The sequence below is a fragment of the Nyctibius grandis genome, chromosome 5 (genome assembly GCF_013368605.1).
Source record: "Nyctibius grandis isolate bNycGra1 chromosome 5, bNycGra1.pri, whole genome shotgun sequence".
In the NCBI taxonomy this organism is placed as follows: Eukaryota; Metazoa; Chordata; class Aves; order Nyctibiiformes; family Nyctibiidae; genus Nyctibius; species Nyctibius grandis.
This window is the reverse complement of record NC_090662.1, coordinates 39,415,588-39,433,891: the sequence shown is the minus strand read 5'-3', so window position 1 is coordinate 39,433,891 and position 18,304 is coordinate 39,415,588. Positions and strand designations below refer to the sequence as shown.

General features: G+C 35.3%; 1 protein-coding gene across 5 annotated transcripts in view; it reads right to left on the bottom strand.

Moving 5' to 3' along the window:
- Positions 1–18,304, bottom strand: part of MON2 (MON2 homolog, regulator of endosome-to-Golgi trafficking) — a 97,959-nt gene that overhangs the window by 43,919 nt on the left and 35,736 nt on the right. For all 5 annotated transcript variants that reach the window (XM_068400428.1, XM_068400431.1, XM_068400429.1 and 2 more), the window contains exons 15-26: positions 17,237–17,349; positions 16,526–16,630; positions 16,207–16,287; positions 16,046–16,119; positions 15,877–15,967; positions 14,474–14,575; positions 12,124–12,234; positions 11,154–11,329; positions 7,898–8,060; positions 6,984–7,277; positions 6,029–6,227; positions 3,521–4,149 (exon numbers count right to left, since the gene is read on the bottom strand). In XM_068400428.1, the coding sequence (XP_068256529.1) occupies positions 3,521–4,149; positions 6,029–6,227; positions 6,984–7,277; positions 7,898–8,060; positions 11,154–11,329; positions 12,124–12,234; positions 14,474–14,575; positions 15,877–15,967; positions 16,046–16,119; positions 16,207–16,287; positions 16,526–16,630; positions 17,237–17,349 (2,138 nt within the window). The remainder of the gene's footprint in view (positions 1–3,520; positions 4,150–6,028; positions 6,228–6,983; positions 7,278–7,897; positions 8,061–11,153; positions 11,330–12,123; positions 12,235–14,473; positions 14,576–15,876; positions 15,968–16,045; positions 16,120–16,206; positions 16,288–16,525; positions 16,631–17,236; positions 17,350–18,304) is intronic.

Sequence of the window (18,304 nt, the reverse complement as noted above, 5' to 3'; positions counted from 1 at the left end):
TTCAGCTGATACGCTGTTGCAATTTTAACAGGTTAATGCAAGATTACATACCTATTAGAAAAGGTATAAAAAAAATTATTTTATGTACCAACACATGGATTAGAAAGGGAAAGAGAGCATCCACAAACCCCTGGATAACTTTTGTATAGATGCAACTTACTTGCACTGATGCAACTTACATTACCCACAGAGACTATTTTAACATCTATAATGGCAAAACTTCAAAATACGTTTGCCATTCACTCCACATTGTTAGATTTTTATTATTATTATAATAATTCATTTCAGGATCAGTGGGAAATAATTTCAGACACTACTTCTGTACTGGTGAACAAAAGCAATAACTACTTCCTGTTTGAAGTTTGCGCATGAGTAGCTTCTTATTCTTCATATTTTATGAAACTCTTGTAAAATTTTTATTTTGCAAATAGAAGCATTTTCTATCCAGTCTCCTGGGGTATTTTCAACTCTAAAAATTATCCATGTAATATTAAAAAAAAGAATTAGGTCATTAGGTCACTTAGTTTTGAAAACTGATCTAACTAGAATTGCTTTTTAAAGAGGTTTATGCTTCTGACTGAGGTAATTTTTATCTAAGTGTTATGAAAAATTCAAAAATAGCCTAGCAAAGTGTACAACAAAGGATGTTGAAAGTATCTTCAAGAGCTGCTTATAAAACAGAGTAGTATTTACTGCAATAAGTGCACTTATTATACATACTTAAGTAAAGAGACATGTATAAATCAAAAAGTAATGGTCAGGCAACAACAAAACACAAACAAACCCTAAAATAAAATATTCTGCAGATCGTCGTTTGTTGTAAAAACTGACACAGTACTTTAGTTTCAGAAATTTATACTTTAAAGCATCCTGGTACTAACCTTCACATTTTTTAGTAGTTCAGATTTATTTAACAACTCCCAGTGCAACTATTGTCATGGACTACTGGTGGTTTTTTTACAGCTCTCCATAGCTAATTCTCTACCATCTCTGCCAGTGTGTGTAAATATAGCCTTGAGTTTACCACACTGATAACTCAAGAGGTTTGCATCCATACTGCCTGCAGAGGCAGAATTCAAATGTATCTGATCCCCAAGTAGGTATCTGTGTTCCTTTGTCTGATGAGCCCACGGGCTCGCTGTAGAGTTGACCCAGAGTCAATGTAGGGAGGCAGTGAAAATAATCAGAGAATTTGGGCTGGAGTACAATCTTTAGCTGAGCTACAGTGACAAAGTAGGCACTTATACTACAGCAATGAAAGACTAGAAAACAACTTCTAATGAGGAATAAAAAGAAAACTAAGAACAAAACAAAGCGTGTAAAATGGGCTCAACACACAGAAGTCTGAAAGGAGGACCAAGGTTCCCTTCCAGTCCTATGTTCTTGAGTTGGAATGTCCTTTGCTGGTGCAATCACATCGTAAAATCTCGTTATTAAACCAGTTAGGGGCTTAGTCTTAAAAATGTCAGGGTTTTTTCATGCTATTCCAATTACAAGGTTGTTCCAGAACTTCTTAGAAAATCAGAACTGACCCCAATCTTCCTGTATCGGCAAAGAACAAAACTTAATCTGATCCCACAATGCAAACATGCAAGAAACATTTTGTTTAAAAGAAGGTGGCAAGTATTTACATACTCTTCTTTAACTGTTCCACTAGCTTCTGTTGTACTCCTGAGAGTATTAATTCATTTTAACAGAGGAAGAAGATACTGTGGCCTCCAGCAAAACCATCTGATGGATGGCCTTTGCTCCACATCAGCACTGGCTGGCTACCTTATCCTGTGAATTGTACTGTGTTATATAGTCAATAGGAGCGATCATGTGACTTCACAGAACTTACTATGTCCAAATATACTTTAACTTATTTTTCAGTGACTTCAGTACTGTTCTGTTAGTAATATAACTATAGGTGGGGTGGGAGGTACTGTATAAATTGAGTTACCTAAGACATCCTATGTAAGTCTGTATTTGCAAAGGCTTGTAACTGCCATGCTAACCATTTCGACTGGGAGAGGGGAAGGGGGATGTCTCTGTTTCTCATGGGGAATTATTGCTTTTGTTATTGTTTAAGAAAACTTCACAGTTTAACATCTTGACAAGAACAAGGGTATAAAAAAAAGCTGCAGTTTTTCCTCATGTTAAAAACTCTTAGTAACTCCTTCTTTGAAAAGCACTAATGCCTGGATAAGGAGACTAGCAAAGAAACAGAAACATCTGAGGTGAATATATGGAGTGATTAAGTGGGGAAAACAGGACTTGGGCAGAGCTGAGCTGCTGGAAAGGGCAGGGTACAAAAGGGTCAAGCCTGACTGGAAAAGGATGAAAATGTAGAGGATATGATTGGTGTTAAAACTTCATGTTATTTATATCCCCACATACAAAACTGAGATTTAATACCAACTTCTAATCTTATACCTCTGTTCTCGAAATACATTCATGAATATTTGTTAAACTCATAAACTAAAGGAACGATTCTGCCTTGCTTGGAGGGTTTAAATGAGTATGAGATGAGTCAACCCACACTAAGGAAAAAGAAAACAAGATGATGAATTGATGCTTATTAAGTAGGCACCACGTGTTCTATGAGCTAAATCAGGCAGGATCCTGCCTGAGAGGGGGAAGGGGAAAAGAAAAGGTATGACCACATAGTTAAGCAAAGTAGTTATATAACATGAAAGCCCAAAGGGAATGAAGTCAGGTCACATGGACAGTTTTAATTCTGGCATTTCTCAAGTAGGTTTTTTGTGTTTTTTTTTTTGTTTTGTTTTGTTTTTTTTTAAGCAGTGCTTAATATAAATGCATCTCATTATCAACTTTGCTTCGTTTGAATAAATAAGTTTTCCGAATGAAAAATGTATTTTGCAAGGAGATGTTTTACAACTCCAGAAAGAAAGCAGCAATACCGTTTTTCTTTTTTTTAACTATCCAGAAAAAAGGCACCCTAATTTGTTCTTTACAGATTCACTTGCATGAAGGGTGCTCTTTGAGGATGAGTTCTATAGTAAGAATTCCTTAAGCAGAGATGCAGCATTTTCCTTAAACAACTGATTAACAAGAGGCAAGAAGGTAGGTGATCTGCCAGAGACCTTCTCATATTTTGTTTTGCATGAACTCAAAGTTCTTGTGATCACTATTCTTCTAGACTTTGTTTATGGCAGCACCTGGGCAACATAAGGAATACTGTTTGGGGGACTATTCCCCAACCCTGTGTACAGACCCTCATAATAGTACAATACTGTAATATTAGATAGACAAGTAAATGGCTACAAACACAGCACCACACTTAAGGTATTTCTGCAGTCAAGCAAAAGTGCATTTCATAAAGATTACACCATTCCTTTCAATGTAGAGCACTCAGGTTGCACCAGGAATGGAGATGTGTTTGTTCTAATACAGTACACTGTGCAATTGTAAAGAATTTAAAAATTCATGTTTAAGTCACCACACTACAGTTTTGAGAAGAAGAACTGAGACACAGTGTAGTTTACCTTTCACCATGTATTTGAAGTCATGTTATTACCTTTTGTAAAACATCTAAAGCTGTAAGCACTGCTTCCTGTAAACTTGTCAAAACTGCTTCAGTGTAAGATGGAAGGATGAAAGGAGAAGCATCAGAACTGATTGGAACTGAAACAGCACCGTGCAAAATGACACCCAGCTTTTGGAGATCATCCATGCTGAAACCAGTTTTGATGTGTTGGTAAAGAGCTGGGAATATTTGAATTAAAGCTGTAAGAAAAGGCTGGCTGGGAATGAAAGTCAATTTATCACAAGTAATTGGAGGCCTTGTACTTTCTGAACCGATCCTATACCAGCTGTTCCAGGCTGCCCACCAAAGATTCAAATCTTCTATCTCATCTGTTACTACAGGTGGTTCAGTTCCATTGTATCTTCCTATTCTTTCTCCTATGGAGTCAGTTCTCATGAATGATCTGCCAAGACTAGTGGCAGTTGTTGTCCCTACCACCACAGGTACAGAAACATTGATGGCAGGTGGTGTGTCAGGCTTCTCCGAGTCTCGGACAGGAGAAACAATTTGTAAGATCTCCTGGAAGCTTTTCAGAGCAGCCAAGGAAACTTCATTATTTTTGCTGAGTGCTGCTGATTGGATGTGATCAAGAAGAACATCCCAGGCTTGGGAAAAGTCTCCTATTTAAAAAAAAAAAGAGAGGGAAAAAAAAAAAAAATCAGCTTGGAACTGGCTTCCTATTCCGCTTCCCACCCACCTTGTCTCTAAAAGGCTGTTCATGTACTTGTTACTCTAATAGAGAGAAGTTTCATGAGGTTAGGCGACGGCTTGAATGACTTTCAGAACATATCAGTTGAACCATAACCAGAAAGAATGTGACAGAGAAACACACAAATATGATGAATGAAACAATATATCAATGTTTATGTTGCATTTGCTAGCGAAAAAGGACATACCACATCCCATACCAGAAAAATAAGTTTTCTTCATTCAGGATAGTGAAACAGATTTGTTCTTATACATACCAGATGCCTGCTGATTTCAAAAAGTGTTAAGCACACACAAGGAATTAAGGGTGAAATCTATAGTCTAAAGGTCAAATCTATAGATATATATTATCTATATATGCATTTATAAAGAACTGATTTGAGATGCTCTGATAATTGTACTGTGGAGAAAGATTTCATTTTTGGAGTTTAAGTTTTTCACTAAATTTAGCATTAACCTTCAGTCTTCTACGTTACTAATTACTGGTTTGAATAATTAAAATAACCCTGTAATATTTTAATTTTTTATTCAGTTTCAACTCAAGTTTAATATAGTTTAAAATCTACTACATTTCTGCAAATGACTAATACTCTTGATAGCTATTAATATGTTAATATCTGTATCATAAATAACCAAAATGAAACAAAATACAACTTATTTCCAGTTACATATATTAATTGCATACTATGGGATGGTGAAGGTGTATTAATGTAATGGGGAATTTTCTTTGCAAGCTATACATTCTTTATATCACATTTTTATTTTTGAAAGTAATGTATTTAAGTAATTCTAGTTAACCAAAGTAGAAATGAAAGCTGTTTTGAAATTATATCAGAACATCTCTGTTAAGAAGCCTAAACTGAAACAAAACATTTTTTCTGTACAAAACAGGCATGAATGCTGAATTATATTATCTAGTTCAATATATTTACATTGTTCAATTGTATGTAGTAATGTTTTATATTTTACAATAGCTTGGTAAATGACCTAATGTTTAATTTCTAGAAGGGGAAAGTGAAAAAGAAATAGGGAAAAATCAGAGCCTGAGAAAAAGGAAGACAAAGAAATAAAGATACCAAGGAGTTATAGAAGAAAAATAAAAACTTTCAAAATGGGAAAGGTAAGATTTTAAGGAAGAAGAAAAGGGGAACTCACTTCAGTTAGCTGCATTAGGGACAACAGTAAAGTAACTCAAACTAACATCTCTGTACAAGACAAACAGTGGAAGAGTATCATGAGCGGAGAAAAAGAATCACTTGAAATAGTGGGTAATCTCAACACCTTTCATGTCATAACAAGTCCAATCTGTTCATTAAAAAAATTCTCTTTCTTCTTTTCCAAGCTATATACTTCACTGACTTTACAAGTGAATTCTCTTTACATTGTAAGAGCACTGTTAAAAGTTGACCCACTGATGCCATGGAAGAGTTCTAGGCAAGTGTTGCATAACCTTAGAAAAACAAGAGGAAAAATATGTTCTGACAACCAATAGAAGAGAAAAATTATTATTGTTATCCGGCTGCTACAAATTGAAGTATTTGGCACCCAGAATTGTGACTAGTGAGATTTAATCTCAAGTACTGGGATACGGAAGATGAAATTGGTACTTACATTTTTTGCCTCTAAGGAGTATGAATTAAAAACTCCATAATTTTCATGTCATTTAAGGTGAGAAACAACAGAACACACTTTTAAGCTAAGATTCTTGCCCAGTACTTTAACTGAAAAAAATATACAAAAGCAGAAGTTTTATTACTGTATCTGTCAATAACTTTAAACTATAAATCTTACCTAAAGGCTGCAGTAAGTATCTCCTGGTATTAAATATTCTTGCAACTCCAGCCAGTGTTAATACCCATGTCTCAGCCCACTGTTTCTCAGCTGTATCCCTTGAATGATGAATGAGAATGTTGCCCCCTCCTGATTCAATCTTCTCCTTGTCAGCTGTGGTAGAAGATTCTCGAACCCTATCCAACAGGTGAAATAAAACCTGTAATAGTCAGAAAAAGAGAAAAAAAGCAACTTTTCAAATAACGTAGTTGTATTCATGGTAAAACAACAAAAAATAGTAATTTTTCCATTATCCTTTCTGTCACTGTGTCACCTTGAGAATTCCCTTATTCTAAACAGTCTCTGCAACAACTAAGAGTAAGAATCAGCCAACTGATGTTCACTTGAGAAGGGTTAGAAACAGCATGATCAAAACCACTGAGAACAGTATTAGCACTAACAGAAGGCTAAACCCAGTGGATCTCAGATACCTCACAAGTATACCAGGCAACAGACTCAACTGTAGCCTTTTTCCATAAACCACAACCAACACGACTGTGATCTAAAATAGGGCATTTGACGGATCCTCTCAAATAAGAGAGCCAAAACAGAGTGCAAAGTAAAGCTCAATCTAGTATCAGATCAATCCAATCATATGACCCTCAAATGCCACCATATTTTCACACAAAGGAGTCATTCATCTTCATAGGAAAGGAGCAGCCTTTTTACACAACTCCTGACTAAGAAATGGTCAAGATACAAAAACTACATTTCATAAGAGGCTTTAAGGGCCAGAGAAAAGAAAGTGTGGAAAAAAAAAAGAACAAACAAAAGACGACATCAGATTTCTGCCACCATATCTTACTTTTAAAAAGTCTTAATACACTAGTTAACTGATATTAAAATAGCATGTCAATGGTTACCAAAATGTCAATGCAATTTAAAAAAACCTTCAGTGGAAGCTTACACATCATACCTTCCATATTACTGTGTGCCACGTTGAATGTTGCAATAAAGTTCCATGAGCACCAATAGTAGAAAACAATGTCTGCCCAGCACTCTTTCTAACTGCAGGTCGGGGATCCACACAGAGTTCTCCAAGTTTGGCATACAGGCATAACCAAAGACAGTCAAACGGTGGTGCAGGATGAAAAGGTCTATTCAGCATCACTCCCTTTTCTTCTGCCTGTTTCTGCAACACTGCTTCTTCTTTGTTTAGCTCCTTTTCAATTATTTCACCTCTTTGGAAAAAATAATCTGAAATATTCCACTACAAAATAAATAAGACATATGCTATTGTACAATAAAAATATTATAATGCTCTTAATGATCATGAAATAAATTGTTTCTCATATTCACATTTAAAAGTATTTTGTGAAGTACATAAAGATATTAATTTCCCTACACTGATGGAAGAAGATCAGCACATAAATACTGCAAGGTGCAGAAAGTGTTTTTCTTAGCCGCAGCTTTTAGGCCCCAGTTATACATGAAGTACTAGAAAGGGAAACAACGTATTAAAAATAAGATACTGATGAACATGGTTATAACACAATACTATTTCTTTACCTAACCCTGGAGTCATGCAGATTAAAAGATAAACTGTGCTCACTCAATTTACATATGATTCCAAATGACAGCATGGAAGTTCAATAAGGACTCAAAAAATAGGTTTTGGCTTTCATTTGTAGAATTGACTACAGATTAACTTGCGGAAAAGAAAGAGAAAAAGGAGAGGAGAGGAGAGGAGAGGAGAGGAGAGGAGAGGAGAGGAGAGGAGAGGAGAGGAGAGGAGAGGAGAGGAGAGGAGAGGAGAGGAGAGGAGAGGAGAGGAGAGGAGAGGAGAGGCGAGGCAGAAGCAGCATCACTGTAGGTTAATACAAAACTCACCAACAAACCAATTGAAGTTAAGCTAATATTTAGCTCTTGATTGTGAAGTCCAAAGCTTCCTGCAACTTCAACAACTATCTGTAGACAAGTACATGGCATTGTTGGAAGAAAGTCTGTCACAACCAACTGAAGACACTGGAATGCAGTTCGTATTAAGGACTCTCTTAAAAAAACAAAACACACACACACACACACTCATTTCAAATTTCTTCAAGAGCACACGAATGTTTTGAACACAATACCTTCAGGAGATAAAATTATTAAAAAAAATTTTAATGTTTTTGAGATGAATTTGCAACATTTTAAATGTTTCAACTAGAGAGTTTTTTGAGATATAAGTTGAAGCTTCAAATTCTGATGAAGTATTTTAGTCCATGTTAACTAGCTAGTGAAGTTGAAGTTTAGACTCTCCAGTGGTCCTTGGTTAGTTTTATATAGTGAAGTCCACTTCTCCGTTCTAGAGTTCTAGGACTTGTTAGTTCAAATGTGTCAGCTAAAACATTCTAAAAAAGCAAACATTCTAAAACAGACAAAACAAAGCTTAAGTTTGAACATTATAATCTTCCAAGAGTAAGCTGTTCTGAACAATTTCTTGTATCAGCAGTTACAAATTAGTTAAAGTATGCCAAACAGGTGGGCAAAATGTATTTTGATTTATTAGGGAAGATGCATGCTAACGTACGTAATGGTAGTCTTACTTGCTTCAATACTATATTATGTTAGACAAAATCTTTTCAAAATATCTGCCATTAAATACATCTTTAATAAATACTTTGCCTTCAGAATTAAATTCTGAATATAAACATAAAATAAAAATGTCATATAGGAAAGGTTTGTGAGAAGGAGCTGTCAGAAGCAGCAAGGTCATCTATAACTAAAACCCTGTTTAGTGACAGACAAAATGAAGGAATCAAATGGAGTGGTGGAGCGTAGATGAAGAAGCTGCATTTAAATTTCACCATATTTTTTTTAAATGCTTAATGTTTAATATACGTAAGAAAAAATTCCAAAGGTTTGTAATACAGAAACTTAGTGTCCTTCAGAATATATATCCCAGGAAAAAATTCAGAATACAGATATATCAGTTACATATTTCAGAATCCTAAGTAAAATAATATTTTTTTCAATTAATTCAAAAGGAAATCATAGGTGGGCCATTTCCACTGTATTATAACAGCCAGCATGTCATGGAAGCCAGAGGAAAGCACAAGAAACTTCACATGGACAATAATGGTATAACTAACAACTCTCTAATATGATGCACACTGCAGAGAGACATCCATCCTACTACATAAGAGCAAAGGATTTATCATTGCTATACTCATGGAGGAAATGCTCACACACTACTTTCCCTCATATTTGTTACAGGAGTCTGTAAAGTGAAACACACCCAAAACTGCTCCAGTTCCCTCTTCACTACAAAGTTCCAGACATATGTGACCTTCAGGGACTCCAAGAGAGAAGGGAAGGAGGCAGGAAATGAAAGTGTAGTTATAGTATTCATTTTGAAGTGCTGAGTTAATGGGAAAGTAACCTCTCTTTCTAATTTCAAAATGTAAAATTGTCTTTAATGTTATAGGTGGCCACCAAAAAGGTAAATATAAATGCAAGAAACTTAAGCTTAGCTTGAAAACTTATGATCATATAGGGCTTTATCTATCCTTAAAATAAACAGGGGCATCCCATTGAAAAATTCTTCAAAGACAGACTTCCTTTTGCTTGGCAGGCTAGAACCGCACAATCAAGAAGTGACTGAAGTATCACTGGCTCTCAAAATAGCATTTTGTATTTATAGCAGCCTGGCAAGAAGTTCTCCTGGAAGGTAAATGGATTTCTATCCTGGAATCCAGGATGTTCACTGACCACAGGGAAGACACTTGTGAAGAAAGTCTCATGGTCGATAAGTTTATATTTAAAGTATGATAATAGTGCCTGCATCTTGTGCTCACAGTTCTAAGTGAGGCAAGAAATTCAGTTATTTCCCAAGGAAAAGGAGGCTTGCTTCATTTTTTTTTCCCACAGTAGTGGATATGATGTGAGCAAACAGTGCTATGTAGCTGAAGAAAAGTAGATTATTCTATATGCTTTGTAGGAGAAGACTTAAGATATAACACAAAATCTTAGTAACATCTTGAGATATCTGCCAGTGAGGTATGGGTTTGAGATGTAAAAGGATCTGAAGACTGTCTTGAGAAGGAATCTGTGTTAGTTCTCATCCATTAACAACTACAGTGAAAATCAAAAGACATGTAGGAACCACAGAACGCATTGCACCAAGTGTGGAAAAGCAGGTACCAAAGGAACCACGGCTACCAAAAAGAGGATGTTCACAACCAAGAATGCCAACACCCTTGGGGATTTTGGTGAGTAACTACTGCCAGAGCAAGCAATACAGGTACAAGAGCAAAAACCTTCAAGCATTTGAAGGGGCTTTAGGAGGTCTTCATATGTCTAGAAGACAGAACCTAAGGTGGGGCAAAAGGAGAGATACACCAAGGTGAATTCTTCTGATAGCAGAGTTATTTGCTGACCTATCCTGGTGCTAGTCTTGATAACATGGTCTAAGTGTGTGGATATAGTTCTTGGTGCTTACAATTCCAGGGCCAGATGTTAATTTCACTGCTCATTTCAAAAAAACTCCTTGTAACTTTACCTCTCACTTTCCCTTGTGGGCAAGAGGACCAGTCCAGTAACACTCCCCCTGTGTTGGCAATAGAGTCCCCTGTGTTAGTCAATCAAGGGATTCACCCACAGCAAGTAAATAATCTCCCATCCTTGTGCTACCAGCAGCCATTTAGGGAGGAGGGCTTCAACAAAAAGAGAGAGCATTCAGAAGATGGCACACACTAGAGACTACCCAAAGATTTAAGAAGAAAAAGAAACAACAGAGGAATTGTAAGCAACAGCTAAGTCATACAGAATTATCTGCAAGCACCAGAGATGCATCCAGCAGATGGTTAAGATCAAATGAACTGGCACAAGGAGTACTCCTCAATGTATACTGCATGCTGACCACAGCAGAGGGTAGAGTGGAACAATACTCTGGTCTTCTGAAATATTAATTCAGTAAAATAGAAGTGTGCTACAGGAAAAATTAAAAGCTGTATTTCTGTTGAGTAAAATTGTTCATAAACTAAAAATTACAATTAAAATTATGGCTATTATCAAAGTGGTCATTAAAGTAAGAAAATAAAAGCAGAATTCTTTTTACTATTCTTATCTTACATGATTTTAAAATTTTATTTCCACCACTTACCCCTGATCACTTCGGATTGCCCCCATGACTCCAAGCACCAATGGCCAACCAGGTCCTAAGCTGTCACCCTGACTTTGCAAAATCTGTAGCACACACTCCAACTGCTTGATCCTGATATCAGGATGACTAATGTTTGACAGTTCCTTTAATGGATTCAATAAAAGCAACTGCAGTCTCTAAAAGTAAACAATAAAGCATATTAAGGATGCTAAAATTTACCTGATCCTTAATTATTTTTATGTATAATAAGTGAAAACATACAGTACCAATTGAAGATTCATTAAATGAATTCAGTAACTCATTCATTAAATGTTCAAATTGTTCTAAATGTTCTAAAAAACTGTTTATAAAGGATCTCAGCAGGAAATCTACATTTTTTTCTTCCTCCCCGCCCCCACCCCAACCTCTTCTCCAGGTCCCCCAGGAAGTAGCTACAGCATGCTGTCACAGTTGCATAAAAACCATCATGCAACTTCATGCTCACCCAGCATGGCTAGACTCAGCTTCCTACTGAAGAGACCTTAAAAAACTATCCATTGAACCTCAGTGAAAATATTATAATGTTTTATTAATAATGGATTGACTAGCTGTGATTTAGAAGGTTAGGCAGTTTATTTTTTACCTGCCATCACATCACATATATACTTCTAAACATTCTGGAATTGTTTTGCACTCATGAAGGTGATCTGTAATTTGTTCTAACAAACGGACACACTATGCAAGCATCACCACTCTTTGTTATCCATTTGAAAAAGGAAGGAGGGTAGTTCATTAGAATGCATGAGGTGATTTTCAGTAGTTAATTCTGAATGTTCCAGCTGTAGGCTTTGTAAACTCAATAGTAAAGTTCCTTTATGAATGCCTCCTATTCATTGAACTGTACAAAACTTCCTCTAGGGAAGATTTTGATTTCCTGTTCATTTTAAGTTCCAGAAAAGGAGGAAAGCAGCTGCTCTTAAACTTACTTTACCTGATTTTGAGATAATGGAGGATCATGGCTGAATGTCAGTCCTGCTTTAATGAGAGAAGTTAAAGCTTCTGCTCCCCATTCTCTCATTCTGGAGTTCGGATGCTGACAGACCTGAAAACACAACAATGTGTTGTTTAAAGTCACTTTTATTTAACTAAGATATGAAAATATGTCACATATAAAAAATTGATATTTTAATTATATTAGAATTTACATAAAATATTATAATAATTTTTACAACAATACAATAAATCTCTAGATGGTAAAATTAGGTTTAATAGTAAAAAAACTTTTATCTTTTGGACAGACATACCTTCTGTATAAGGAAGAAATAGGAAGCAGTGAAAGAGAAGGAAACATAATGAAAATCACAGCAGTTCAAGCCAGTGCATTTTCCAAAATGAATATACTAACTGCTAATTCAAATAATGATTGATTAAAAAGCACCAAACAACTCTTCAATGAATGCCTGAAACTCTCAGGTTTAACTTAGCCTTAAAGCTACTACAAAATTCAAAGTTTCATCTTTCACGCACTGATTAACATAATCAAGTGAGGAAGCATGACAGCAGCCAACACAGAAAGTGTCTGCTCTTCTGTATTCTCAAATACAAAAAGTAACTACATAGTGAATGTACAATAAGCCTTACACTCCATTATTTCAAAAACTTGACAAAACAATAGCAAACACTATTTCAAGATTAAGTTTCAAATGCGTGTCTTCCTTTCCCTTTGTCTCCTAATTATCTAAACCTGTTTTGCTAATTGCTTTTTTTTAACAGAAAAATTAAAAACATTGTGCAAAATCCATTGCATAGATACCTAGTATGTACTGTACTCCCATATCTAATACATTACTCTCAAACAAATAAAGGTAAGTCTACAGTTTCAAGGTCTATGACCTCTGCATAATTATTTCCATCCACCCTTCCAGCCTTAGGTGTGAGAATCCAGAACCAAAGTCCAAGGAAGACTGATGGTTTTCGTTGGGGTTGGTGGACCATTCCCTTATCAGCTGCTAGCCAAATTGAAAAGGCGGATAATGCAGAAGAGCTAGCTAAATGTTAAAAAAATGCAGACAAGAAATATCTACTATCCTGAATTACTTATATTTTTGTTACCTATATAAAAAAAGAGAGAATTTGAACTACTTCATGATGCTCTGAATCTAACCAGATAATCAGTTCCAGAGATAGGGAATGAATTCTTCCCTCAGGTTGTATTTAATTGAATTTGCAGCTGGTGTTTTCTCCTTCCCTATTGTACCTCGATGACTTAGGTTTAAAAGGAAATAAGGCAGTACTTTAAAAGAAATTGAAATAGACTGTGTATTTCCTACAAAACAGTGGCAAATACCCACAATGGATAACAGACTGAAACAGACTGCTTACTAGATGAAAATGGATGTGAACCTTATTGTCTTGGAGGGGGAAAAAAAAAAGACATGAGAAAGAGATGCTTCTGCTTTAAGTCTTTAAACCCCTAAACATCCAAATTCCTTCTCCTAGATAAAACATTATGTGGAGATGATCTGCATAAATAAGGTTAGACGTGGCCAATCCTTAATACTGTCCGAAATACTGCACTGGTTCTAAGGAAGTGTCTGATACTTTCTGGAAAATGAGGAAGAAAAGTCTTCTCCTTTATCCATTTTAAAATCAAACCCTGTTCTTACATTTCACTCTTCTACATATCAGTGTAGAGAATTAAAACTTTACAATTACATTCCGTCACCTGTTTTTAGTTTCAAATTCAAAATTAAAGGTTTTTTTTCCTTGATGAAGCATCTCTTTCATATTGAAGTTAAAATACTTAAGAAATTGAAATAGGGTTATGAAACCTATTTTTATATTTGTACAGTATTCTCTTAAAGAGACCATTCAAAACATTAGCTTAAATATTTTTAAAACAAACAAACCCTTTGTTAGAAACCTAATGGCTTCAATCTATCTGATAAGGACACAAAAACATATCTTAAAATCTTCCTAGATATTTGTACTACATGAATCCAAAGTGAAACCTGTTTCTATTACCTTAATTATAAAACATATATGAAGTATAATAAATTGATAATTTTAAACACTGCTGTGTTTAAAACGTATAAAGACTGACAGCACCATAAAGACAAAGTCAGTAAAAGATATTAAAATATTGGAATTTAAAATATATAAATTCACTTTTAGATTAAAATTTTGATGCATTGAAGTTGCAAAAACAAAGTGCATAAACCAAAACATGCAAATACAGTTTAGATTTTTTTTTTTTAAATTACACTTGAAAAATGCATTTCCACAAGATCTGTATTAATACAAACTAAGTTCTAGTACAACTGATAAAAGCAATTAGTTACCTCCAGGAGATGACCGGTCAGAGGTCTCCAAAGAATCTCAATCCTGTGCATGTTAACTAGTCCTGTTTCCAGTAATTTAGCAACAGCAAAAAGCGATGGTTCCTTAATAAAATGGAATTTGAACACATGACTTCGAGGTAACTCAGATAATGTCAGAGCCTTTTGCTACATTATGATTTATAAATTAAGGTGCGACTAATCAAGTATTTCATAGGCTGTGAGTACTGTCACAACAGCTTCGGCAGCATGGCTGGGAAGTTTCCACAGCCTCTGCAGCACTTCACGAAAAGCCACAAGGGGGTAGCAACAGCATACCATGAAGAATACTTTTTTCATCATTTTTCATACGCTTTTCTCCAAGTTTCACAATAACCAGAGCACTGATATTGCTTTCAAAACTCTCATTTTTACATAGTCTTCCCTCCATCTAGTTTTAGAACATATTTTACTAACAGCCTTTTTTCCCATCACAACTTTTAAAGTTAAAATTATATATGAACAAACAATGTAAGATTTCATTTAAGAATCCCCTTATGCTTTATCTTCCATCATCCTCAAAAATGCCCTGCAGGAATATGATAAATTTCCCATTCATCAAATACATATGCAAATATTTGTGATAAGCGTCTTTTAATTTTTTAAATCAACATATAGTCAAAATGACTGTTGTGCTGGAATCATTCTCTGTTCCCATTTCTGCTGATTTTTTATTCTTATTTTCAACTGATTTTAAACACGAACTTTGATGATTTTAATTCATTCTCTGTTGCTGTAACTGTCAAATATTATAAAGCATATCTTCTGTCATCATCATCTCATTATCTCTAGTGAAAACTAGAAATAATCAAGGAAAAACTTTCAGAAACTCTCCTCTGGGATTAGATTACAAGTAGGAGAATGTATACTCAATCTTACTCAGTTACAGGGTCTTTAACCTTTCTGGGCTAAAGGTTGTTTACAGAGGCTGACAGAAAGACTGTCATTTTCCCAAGTAAATACGAATTATCAGGAGTTTTTTAATATCTAAACTGTCAGGCTTTTTCTCAAATATATCATAAAAGAAAATTGAAACGAAAATTAGCATCTCGCTATAATATTCAGAATCCCTAACCTCTGAAATTACAAGGGCTTTTAAAAGTTTTATCCACCCACAATCTGATTAATGGAAACACATGACATTCCTTAGTTAACAAAAAACACAGCAGGAACACAATGAGAATGTTCAGAGAATTTAGTAACTGTATGAACCATTATAAACAAGACATTCTCTGGTTCATAATGTATTTTTCACTCTGGAGTATCAAATGTATTACTGTCGTAACAATAGAAATAGTTTAAAGGGTAAATGTACAAGTCTTTTTCAAAAAAACATCTAAAAAGAAAATAAAGAATTCTTTTTATACCTTATTGTTTCCATAGGCCATATCCATGGCTTCCAGAGACAAGGAGCAAAGGGCATTTATTAAGTGATGTAAAGACACATCATCAAGGTACCTGAAAAATAACAGCTATCATAACACTGCCAAGTTTTATATACACACATTATTTTAATTATAAGATAAGGTTTCTTACTGTGAGCTTTCAAAAAGCCTTGAAAGTATGTTGGATATAACTGGCAGATCAGTCATAACTGCTGTAGTCAGAACCTTGAAAAAGAGACAGAAATGTCTCTTATAGATTGCAATAGAAAATACTGCATAATCATTAACTGTAAAATGAACAATCATGCTTACTGTGCTGGGCCCTTCTACAGCTCTTCCAGGTTTTAATGCACCCCCAACACCAGGCTTCAGTCCCAGAATCCACACAAGATGCTAAAATACAAAAGGATCATTTTCAGCAGAAAATTATTTCCAGGCAGAGAGGAAACTAACTTTGTACTGCCGGCTAGCCGGCAGTCTTTCAGCCAAACAGAATCCAAGGGAAATGCTACAGTACTTACTCAAGACAATTCAAAGTACACCATGAGTAGAATCAAAGCTTCTTCTATTGCTCACATAAAAATGCAAAACCAAATTATGGCAAAAAAGGCATAAATATTTCCTATTATACCTGAAGAGTAGCCAGGACAAGTTGCCATGATGTACCAAGAACAGCTCCGTGGCAGTGAGCTAAGTTGAGTAATGTCCTCATACACTGGATATTTTTTGAAGTCAGCTAAAGAAAAAAAAAAAAAAAAAAAGAAAAATGACCACACAATTTTTATTATTCTACAATAATAGTATTTCTAGGAAACTTGCAATTTTTACTAAATAGCTTAAACATTACATTTTGTTTGTACTGGTGCAATGGATCTTTTTTAGAGAAGTAGTTCAGTATCTCTCCTTCTTTCAGTCTTATCTTGCTGGGGTTCAATACAATTTGTTCACTGCCCTCTCCTCCCAGTTTCACATTATTATCTAAGACACAAGTTCAAGTACTCCAGCTTTAAGTGCATCTTCTCCACAAAAGCAGAGTCTACCTTAAAAAAACCCTATAAGTGAACCTTCACACACAGGCATGTAACACAGCTGAGACCTAGGGTTTTTCAAATGGAATGGATGGGAGCTGCTGAGCTGAGTTAAGTTAAAAACCAAGAGTAAGTCTTCTTTACAATTAGAGAACTTTGCTGTCCAGGGCTGTTCCAAATTAAAAGCTTAGGATAATACTTCAGATAACCATTATTTGTAAGAATGCTGTTTATCTGGTGCCTATTTTTGAGACACAGTGAGATGCAGGAAGAAGCAGTTAAGCAGGATGAGATCATTTACAAGTTGTACTTACCATTACTGTTCCCTGTGGCTGAAGAGCTAAGGGTTGCCCTACTGCTACAACTTGCTGATGAGACTCACTTGAGGGACTGATCATTTGAACATTCTGTCCCTGAATGGAGTATGCTAGAGGAAAATCAAAAAGAAAAAAAATCTAAATTTAAAATCCAGTCCTTACTTGTAGTAACAACCACCTTCTGGCAAAGACAGTCCAGAGAATTTTTTCACACTATTAGCTTTAAGGTAGCTCACTTTGAGACCTTCAGTTATATTTAGATTATTATGTCATTGCCTCACGGAGTTAAAGGAGCCAGTAATTACTCACTCTCACTATTAGATATTGCTCGCAATATATTTATACTTTTTATGTCGAGACTGAAATACTTGCACTAAGATACAAGCATTAGACTATGTCTCAAAACTCAGTTATCTGTGGTAAGTGTGCGTAAATGGTATCACTGTGTGCTACCACTGTACTAGTGCACTCAGAAAACGAAGGTGTCATAAATGCTATGTTGTGATGTTTTTCCAATACAGGACTTCAGGACACCCATTTTACAACTCACCTGTAAAGAAAAGAGTAACACATAAAATAACTTAAGTTCACTGCTTTATTTCCGTAGAGATTCTTGTAGCTCAGTGATGCATATTGCTTCACAGACTATGATCTAACAATACACTTAGCTTGTGGGCTGGAGTAAAAGGTGCTGGTCCTTGTTTCCAGATTAAGGTATTTTTGGTTTATATTAAGAGGTCTAATGTTAGATCCATCTGCATATGCTCCAGGTAGTTACATTTCTCAGTACATAGTAATTCATTTTCAAAATTAGAATCAGAGTACATCCTCAACTGGCATATCCCACGAATTACAACATTCTCTCAGGATGTGGGAAGCATAAATTCAACTTCTTGTAAGCCGAACAGAGCCCAGAACTTAAGATCTTCCATTTACGCAGTAAGTACTACCATCACTAGACAACTGTAGGAAAGACTGTAGTACACCACAAATGCAGAATGTTCTAGCCAACTCTTTAAGTATCTGAGTTGTCCAGAGACCTTTCCAGAATTTGAATGCCTTAAT